Raw genomic sequence first — 9,748 nt, 5'->3', positions numbered from 1 at the left:
GGTGCTGCAGCCCACTTCAACATGCCATTGGAGACTCTAGACAGGATTGCTGATTATAATAACCCTCCCCAGTAGAGGGCAGTAGTTTCCTGCCAGCATCTGCCCATCACTGGACATCGCATTAGCAACAACCATGCAAGTAAACAACTAAGAGGCAAACAGACTTCTGTAGATAAACTACTAAGTGGTAAATAGACTTATGTAGGTAAACCCGAACGTGAATTAGAGGTTGTTTGTACATCAATGATTCTAAACAATACAACGTTTCATCATATTTTAAGGTTCTACTTTCAGTAATATTAATATAGGGAGATATGTGTATTTTATTAGTTAATGTAAATTTGTAGAATGACAGATGAAAAGTATTCTAAATGTGCAGGCCTACTTGTACGCAAATGTATGTGTAGGCACGTTGTTCTCGTGCGTAAAAATTGTGATTGGTTCGATAGCTGAAATTTGAAGCTACATGCCTACCTGGCCAGGCATCACGAGGACACACCTGTGTTGCACGTCACCATAGAGATTGGTCTAGCTCTCGGACGCTCGAAGCTGATTGAAACCGTCTCCAACAATACCATATTGTCCGACATAGAGAAAGCTCGTGCGCCCAACTATCCTATTTCTTGCCATTCTCTGAACGAAAACACACGCAAGAACCATCTGTTGGATTCACGGATACGATGGGCTGTGGCTTCGCTGAACAGACTGTGTTCACTGGGTGAACATTGTTCGACTTTTTGAAGCATTTTAACCTAGAGGAATGACCAGTTTCGAGGGCGGAGACTAGCAAACAACAACATTGTGTTGTACATCTTCTTTGGACGACAAGCTAACATGGCTTGACGAAACCAAGCTAAAACTATCGTTCGGGCCGTTTTGGATGTTTATGCTTTTGCGTGAAAGGCGCACACAACGAGGAACCATGGAGCTTGCTTGCCAACTCCCTAAAATGAATAGGTGCTGAGGACTGCAGAACAAACCAAATTCATTCTATCATATCCTGACGGACCTCACTGCGCGCCGTCCTCAAAATATCTACGCATGTGAGAATATTTGTCGTTATCGAACATTTATGGAACATTACAATACCATTCTCCTGCAAAGAAATCGTAACGTAGACCCATGTGGGTACAGTAGCCAGCGTGTTGTAGCCTGCATTCCAGAAGCGGTTTATTGTAGCCTGTAGCTTACAGCGAGCGTGTCGACATTAAAAACTGGAAAGTCTAACTTAGTGTTCGGATTTTCCTTTTGAGAACGAAAGATTCGTATCCATATAAAGTTATTCTTTAAGTCCGTGATCGCGGAGGACGAACAAAAGGGAAACATGAGGAATACCGAGGAGACGGACGGCTTTGATGGCGAGGCCTCCAATACTTCCATGATCTCGGGTGCAAGTAGCCCGTACCAGCCGACTACGGAGCCCGTACACGCCAGAAATGTACTGGGAGGCATCAGGTGTGACATAGAGTACCTGAGGTCGCACTTCGGCATTTTAAAAATCATCGAAGTGGTAAGTTGCACGCACCTGGTCACTGCTGTATAAAATCTGCTCTGTTTTTTTTTTTGCTATTAGGAATCAGTCGTTGAATAATATTTATTGTGGACGAATCAATTAATCAAGGAAATGGACAATCTTATTATTATTATTATTTTGCATGGTAGGCAAATTGATTATCAGGTTAGTGTCACAACGCTCTCTGCAGTAGCCTATAGCTGTCAGTCAGGAGCTTCTGTTTCATTTCTGATAACTTGTCAAGAGAATCATGGACAGGAACCGTGTTTTTCCGTGTGGGACTGATGCCAAATGTCTCCAAGGCCCAATTTGTGTGAAGCAAATTACGTTTGGCACTTACGTTTCCCGTCTAGATGTGACCAAAATGCATTAGAGTCAAAATTCACGAAACGATATTCAGATTTCGAGATAGATTTCCATATCTGGAATTTCAGGCACCACCCTGAATGTCCCATCTCCCTAAAAGCCCAAGCAGTGGAGTTCTGGAGCAACGGCCGGGTGTTCTTCACATAAACAGCGGGTGAAACCAGGATGATACTTCCCCTTGGTCGCTTGCGTGAAACCAGGATGATACTTCCCCATGGTCGCTTGCCGATAGATTTTGCAATCTCTGGAATGCAACTGTTGAATAGAACGATTTGGCCCGTGTGTGTGTGATAGAGAGAGAGAGAGAGAGAGTGCGTGTGTGTGTGTGTGTTTGTGTGTGTGTGTGTGTTTGTGTGTGTGTCAGAGAGAAAGAGATGGACATACCGAATCTGAGATGTATCTCTGCATACAGTCTATGGAAATGACCTTGTCCATGTTGGCTTTCTAGTGCCATGTTGTCAGTCCACCCATGTGTGGTCAGTTGGCTTGTCCTCTGTTGCAGAGCAGCAGTTCTACAGCCATACGTCCATAGTAAATTAATGGAATGTTTGCAGCGAGGGAAGACAAGGTCTTTGCCACCACATAAGAGAGCATGTTTCAACTAAATAAGATACATCTAACATACTTTTCCCAAATCCTGTTGCTTGTCCCTGTTCTGGGAGGTATAAGAAGTTTAAAAATGCAGTGCATTTCGGAAGTCAACTCAATTGTCCTAAAATAATACTCCTTGAAAATCAAAAAGAAAGACAGAAAGTTGAAACAAATAAAGTGCTAAACAGGAAGGCAGTATGGACATATTTGTCCTTGAGGAAGGCACACACATACACATACTGAGGTTGAACATGGCCACCTTTTCTTTTCGTCCGTCTGCACTTACCTGGGCAAGGTGAGAGCATGCAGCATGTTCCATGCGGGCGCAGGTATGAGGTCACTGGGAGCTCCCAGCTCCGGGGAGAGACGGGGGGGCTTTGTGAGAGGAGGGGGCAGGAGACTGAGCTCAGGGAGGACTCTTCTTCAGTTCTTGGAACTGAGAGAAAGAGTCCGGCCCGCAGATATCACCTCACACACACCTGGCATGTTTATACAGGGAAAAGGAGGATGTGGAGGCGGATGACTTGAAAAGTGTGTGTGTGTGTGTGTGTGTGTGTGTGAGAGAGAGATAATCTGAGAGTGCGTGCTACAGTATGCATTCGTGTGAGTGAATATGCTTTAGTGTTTGTGTGTGTTTGTGTGTTTGTATAAGAGAGAGGGAGAGTATGTGTTTGTTTTTACATTATGCACACACACTTCTGAGTACTTGCATGCACACACACTTCTGAGTACTTGCACACATGCATGTGTGTGAATGGAGGTGTGAATATGGTTGCTGGTGAATGTGCTCTGTGGAGCTGTGTGGCCTTTTGAATGGATGAGCCGCATTCCTGTCCCTGATTGGCCTAATAGCACACCGCCCGCCTAGGGCCGCCCTGACCTGATCAGAGCTTACATAAGATAAAACGGGGTTGAACTCAACTCGGCCAACTTGAAAGCAAACAGGAAATTCATTTAAGAACCATGGCTGGCCCACACCTTCTGAAGTGCCTCCAGAGACCGATTGTCGTGGACTCCAGAGAGGTGGGCGGTATGCACCGGGCGGTGCGGTGAAGCCTGCAGTGTTTGGAAACCCGGGCTCATAAAAAAAGAACCTGCTTAGTCAGTGTCTTGGGTCCATGACCCTTGTGCGTCTCTGGTTTACACGTTAACAGCAGAGTGCCTGCTGTGGTTAGACTATCCAACATCACCACGCGCATAGCTATTAGTCATCAACTCGGTCTGTCAGAGGCTAGTTAGACTGTCCAACATCACCACGCGCATAGCTATTAGTCATCAACTCGGTCTGTCAGAGGCTAGTTAGAGCCACTGAACTGTCTTACTTTCACGCTGGCTTCAGTGTGTGGATCTGACACCATGAAATTCCAGTCCAGGACGAGATCTCCTCACCCTCATCCTCATCCTCATCCTCATCCTCCTGCTCCACTCTCCTCTTTCATTCATGTTGTTCTTTCCTTTCCTGTTCCATTCTGCTGATCAAAGTCAAAGTCAAAGTCAAAGTCAGCTTTATTGTCAATTTCTTCACATGTTCCAGACATACAAAGAGATCGAAATTACGTTTCTCACTATCCCACGGTGAAGACAAGACATATTTTACCAATTTAAGTCCACAGACAAACATAACATTCAAGTAAACAAAAAAGTAAGTAAATAAGAGGGCACATATAATAATGATAAGGTGGCCTTTATGTGCAGGCGCGCACATGGCTTTACAGGTTGGTTTTCACTGAGCATTCAAATCATATGAAAAGAGCTGGCTGGCATTGTGAAGGAAGTAACATGTTTCCTTTAGAACCATTTCCTCTTCTTTTGTTCTTTTGTGACGATGGCCGTTAGTACTACATGTGTCTTTGGCTCAGCCAAGCCAAGTGGTCCCCCTCACCTTTCCCCCTGCCAATGATTTACCTGAGGCCTCAACAGGATGCTGGGAAGTCTGTTTTACTGTTTAAGCTCTAGCAGGGTGACCCCCCCCCCCCCCACACACACACACCCCGGTACTTGGCTAGATTCAGGGGTGTTGTACATACTCAGATTCTGGACACAGTTTTTCTCATTAGGGGGAGAAGAGAGGGGCCTCCATCCTCATTCTCATCACACACCGCTACACACCCTCTGCTCTCCTCACACTCAGGTTAATGCCTAATCTAAAAGCTTGGCCAACAGCACTTCCATTTGTCATTTTTTTTTAAATGTAGTGATAGGCTTGTGCTGTGGTAATAGACTATTTGTCCTTGCCAGGCAGTTATAAAAGTGAAAAGATTTTTTGAAAACCTGTTGTAATTACATTGTAATTAATTGATTTTCATATGTCATCATAGTCCTGAAGCCTTAGTTTGTGTCGCCCCATTTACCAGCAGTTGGTAGGTAAATGAGAAAAGCATATATTAATCAGTGTTGGAATCATAAACAAATAAAAGGAATGCATTCATGACGCAGGGATGTAACCATGGAGATGACATTTCATCCGAGTGAGTGGTCTTGCTGGAGTGTATTCCCTAGTGACTCTGGAGGACCCTTAAAAGGCCACTGTGTGTGTCACCACACCCTACAGCTGACTGTTACATAACCCCCCTTCCCCTCTGACAGTGGCCTAGTCCGGCATCTGCACAGGAGGTTGATGTGTTCTTCAGAGAACTGGATCCTGCTGTGGCTGGTCTGGTTGGAGAGGACCGGAGTGATTGGTGCTGTCAGGGGTGTTTCAGATTTCTGTAGTCTGGCAGGTATTGGAGGTAGAGGGTCCATGGCCTGTCTGGACGTTGATGAGACAGCCTCAGCCTTAGAATCTCCCCACCGTTTCGCATTAATGAAAAAAAAAAAAAAATTTCCAGGGAGTTGAGAGCTGTATGAAGTTGTTACATTCCAGGGCAAATGTGTCAACTGGCCTGCTAACAGAAATGTGGGTCTTTTCTCGGTGTGAGTGTGTTTGTGCCTGAGTGAGATTGTTTTAAGAGAAGGAAGTTAAATGTTATTGGGAGCAGTTTCAGCAACATGTGTGTGGAGCTAAATGAAGTTACCAGATGCTGTCTTTGTGCCACTGGCATTCATTCAGCAGGGACTGTGTATGCTGCTCTGTCTTGTTCTCTTCATCCCTCTCTCTCTCTCTCTCTCTCTCATTTTCTTTTTGCCCTTATCTACACATCACACACGTGGTCTATAGCAAGGTGAAGTGTTTGGGCTTTGTAGAGGACATCCCCAAGGCCAAGTAGATGTGGCGAAGCTGTGAGTTATGTCTTGCAGACAGACAGCTGCAGGCCGCTGGAGCTGAGTTGAATGGCCTGTCAGCATAGAGGGAGGGACGCGATGGCCATGGGCCGGACTGGGGATGGGCGGTGGAGGTGGTGCTGGTGGGCCTGGGGGGTAAGTGGACTGGGCCGAGGCAGGCTCTTCCTTCTGCTCCCCTAGTAACAGATGGCGTGTGTGTGTGCGTGTGTGTGTGTGTGTGTGTGTGTGTGCGTGTGCGTGTGCGTGTAGCAGGGGGTCTGACTTCAGCTCTGAGTAGCTATTAGTGCACTCATCTACTGTAAGCCCCCTGATGAATTATGTGGTGGTGGTGGTCTCACACTGGGACAGGGTATTAGTGGGGCGTGTGTGTGTGTGTGTGTGTGTGTGTGTGATCACTGATCCACTTACCCAGCATGCTGTGTCTGCGCTGCTTGGGGCACCTGCTCCCCCCTCTGCTGCACTCGGCTGGGCTGCTTGGGCAGGGCCACGTTTATCGACTGCCATTACTTCATCCACACACACACACACACACACACACACACCGACTCCTTCTCAGTGTCATGCTGCTGGTCTGCGGCGTCTGGAATCTGAAACTGCTGCCTCTCAGGCCTTAGACTTGCAGCATTTACATTCTGTTTATTTGTGTGTGTGTGTGTGTGTGTGTGTGTGTGTTTGTCCGTTGTATTTAGATGCTGTGATAGATATGGAAAGCTATAAAATGATATGGAAGATAGTGAGATGAATAGATAGAGGTAGGTATCTAGGTAGGTTGGTAGAGAGGAGAGAGAGAGAGAGAGAGCTAGAGAGAGAGCTAGAGAGAGAGAGAGGGAGAGAGAGAGGGAGAGAGAGATGTATATATATAGATAGAGAGAGAGGGGGGGGGGGTATGGACAGATGACAGACAGAGCAAGGGAGAGGTGATGTAGATAGGAATCTAAGAGGCAGAGAGGAAGTTGTGGAAATGAAATCAGAGGTGAGAGAAAACCTGCACCCCCAGTTAGTCCTGTTCTCCCAACACTTCTGTTTCTTACACAATAGGCCCGCAGTGACAGTTCACCAGATTAGCAAATCTTTCCCATCTGCTTGGACAGCCGTTGGGATGACTGAGGCATTTCTTAAGTATTCCATATCTTGACTAGCTTGTTTATGTTGGGTGTGGTATTTATTATGACCGCCGCGCAGCGAAGGTCATAAAGGTTTAGTCAGATTTTTCTTTTTTTTTTTCTTTTTCGCATGCCCAAATTTCCGTCAATGATTCCCGGGACACTGAAAGACCGGGGTACACGAAACTTGGTGGGCATGTAACCCCACATGGATAGCATGGAACCATCGTTTTTCGTTTTGATCTGTAGCCCCCCCGCTGGACTGGACCCCCCGAAAGGAGGGTAGGGCAGACACTGTTTTCTGTGAATATCTCGAAAACCGTAGGGTTTAGGAGGACCATTTTTTTTTTGTATGTTGATCTCAAGGGGCCATGGCAACCCATTCCATAACCACTCATTTCATGTATAGCGCCACCTAGTTAAACACAAAAAAGTAAAAATGAGGTGTTGTAATTGAAGGTATCTGTGACCTAACATAGTCAAAACTGCACGAAATTGGAAGTGTAGGATCATTATGACACCCTCTGTATGCACGCCAAGTTTTGTGGAATTCCGTTCATGGGGGGCCACACAATAAATTAATTTATGTTACTATACACCAACTGGCCTGTAGGTGGCCGGAGACAGTTTTCTGTGAATATCTCGAGAACCGTAGGGCCTAGGAGGTCCACCTTTTTTATGTATGTTGGTCTTAAGGGGGCATGTTAACCCATCCCATTACCACTTATTTCATGTATAGCGCCACCTAGTTAAAAATTAAAAAGCAAAAAATTAGGTGTTTTCATCACAATATCTCTGGCTGACAAGGTCAAAACTGCACGAAATTAAAAGTGTAGGATCATTATGACACCCTCCGAATGCATGCCAAGTTTTTTGTACTTTCGTTCATGGGGGGCCTTACAATAAAATAATTTATGTGTACATTTAGTGACGTACATCAACAAGGATTCCCGGGACACTGAAAGACCGGGGTACACAAAACTTGGTGGGCATGTACCCCCACATGGATAGCATGGAACCGTCATTTTTCCCCCCGCTCCCCCCCCGAACCGCAAAAAAAACAGTTTTTCCTAAATAACTACCTGAACCGTGGCACTGAGGATGAAGAATCTTTTATGGTATGTTGGTCTCAAGGGCCCACATCAACCTGGCTCATAATCACTCATTTGTGATTTGCACAACCCACCCCCCCCCCCGGTAAAAAATGAAAATGCAATATTATTCTGCTTTAATCGCCCCTATCTTCAGTTAAGATGTTCAGAACTGCACCAAATTGTATGTGTATGATTGACCTGGCATTCTCTGGGGGTATGCCAAGTTTCGTAGAATTTCATCCATGGGGGGGTCTAAAAAAAATTAGGTTATGTGTACATTTAGTGACTGTACACTCATTGACCTGTAAATGGCGGTGCACACATATACACATGCACACACACAGGCACCCACATACTATCGGTATTAGAACAGCCGATACATAATTACAAATTCAGTAGGATTAAAAGAAAGCCAAAATAAATATTCATCATCATCATCATGGCTGCATTTTCAGTATTGGCGATAAGTAGTCGTTTGTCCACTAGATGGCGCATCGTTGCAGTGAGACGTAATTTTGTTGGAAGTTAAAAGTGGGTTGGAAAAAACAATGGACGCTTCCTACAAGGACTGTAATTTACCGCAGTGAACATCTAATAAGGATAGGACGATGTTCACATGAAGTGTAATTCCCATTTCTTCTTGAAGCCGAAATAAATCTGAGGATTTTGGATGCTTGGTTTTTACTGCAGGTACGTTAATCTTGTAATATCAATAAGGACCTAGGTAATGTTACCGTTAGCGTTGGTTGAGTGATGGAGGCCCATTTGATTTATTGCATTTGTAGAAAACTATAAATGCGGTTATACCAAGCAAATTGATAGCAGCACTGTTTGTATCTTTCAACTGTCATTTATTGCACGTGCTACAAAATCATTCTGTGCAATGGAAGATTTACCAACGTTACACCGGTCTGATACAGTTTTGCCTATACATGCGTGAGACTGAGATGCTTGTTTATTTTGTGCGTGCAGGGTGTGAGAGGGGAATCGATGTGCTTTGATTCCAGCTTGGTAGTTGTAGTCTGTGAAATTAAAAAGCACGTGTGTGTGAAGTATCCAAACAATGACACCTTCATTTCATTATGGCTGCTTTAGCAACACACCTTAAGCTACTGTGTAGTGGGTCCCATTTAGAAGTGGCTACTTCATTCACGCTTTCCTTGACTCATGGAGCTGCGTGAATGTTATTACAACTTTGCGCCACGATATGGCAGTTTAAGTCCGCTTGATACTGTAAGGCGTAAGCCATTGGTTTCCAAAGGAGATTTTATTTGTGTCGCCAGCATAGCCTATTGACAATTTATGTTGTAAATAGGCCTACCTTATAATCCTACCTGTAGCTTAGGGAAGCTAACAGCTTTCTATTAGGATCTAGTTTGTTAGTTACAGTTTTGTCATAACTCCCTGATGCATTTTTGCATTTAGAATAGCCAGAGCGTGTATATCTCAATCGGAAAATTAAACAGTATCGGGTGCCTATGGACTAGGCTGGGTGAACCCAGCCTGATCTGCCCGCTATTTATTTTTTGATTTCTTAAAAGATTGAGCTTGGTCTGATGAAAGCCAGACTAGCCATGGACCTCAGTTACACAATGCAAGGAAACATGAATCAGCCTATATTTGCACTAACAATAACGGACAATAGCTCTTCAACTTTGGCCCGTTAAAATGTGTATGAACAGTCTAGCGACGCATTTCATCAAGGCCCATTTGGACATGTCAGTTATTTGCACCACTGGTTAGATGTAAAACAGCATTTCGTTTCAGACTACTCTTACTTAATTTGTGCATTAACAATAACGTTTCAGACTACTGTTACTTAATTTGTGCATTGACAATAAAGTATTACATGAACTAAA

General features: G+C 44.6%; 1 protein-coding gene and 1 long non-coding RNA gene across 3 annotated transcripts in view; one reads left to right on the top strand and one right to left on the bottom strand.

Annotated features, from left to right (window-relative positions):
- Positions 1 to 462: 462 nt before the first annotated feature.
- The window catches only part of cmtm4 (CKLF-like MARVEL transmembrane domain containing 4), a 34,863-nt gene continuing 25,577 nt past the window's right edge, over positions 463 to 9,748 (top strand). The window contains exon 1 of one of the 2 annotated variants that reach the window (XM_042062171.1): positions 463 to 1,510. In XM_042062171.1, coding sequence (XP_041918105.1) covers positions 1,325 to 1,510 — 186 coding nt within the window. In that variant the 5' untranslated portion in view covers positions 463 to 1,324. The remainder of the gene's footprint in view (positions 1,511 to 9,748) is intronic. The other variant, XM_042062170.1, reaches the window with a different exon arrangement.
- The window catches only part of LOC121682142, a 9,179-nt gene continuing 1,675 nt past the window's right edge, over positions 2,245 to 9,748 (bottom strand). Inside the window, exon 3 of the long non-coding RNA XR_006022442.1 lies at positions 2,245 to 2,817. This is a non-coding gene — a long non-coding RNA (uncharacterized LOC121682142). The remainder of the gene's footprint in view (positions 2,818 to 9,748) is intronic.

The sequence above is a fragment of the Alosa sapidissima genome, chromosome 14, assembly GCF_018492685.1.
Source record: "Alosa sapidissima isolate fAloSap1 chromosome 14, fAloSap1.pri, whole genome shotgun sequence".
Classification (NCBI taxonomy): Eukaryota; Metazoa; Chordata; class Actinopteri; order Clupeiformes; family Clupeidae; genus Alosa; species Alosa sapidissima.
This window is presented reverse-complemented; position numbering and strand designations above follow the sequence as displayed.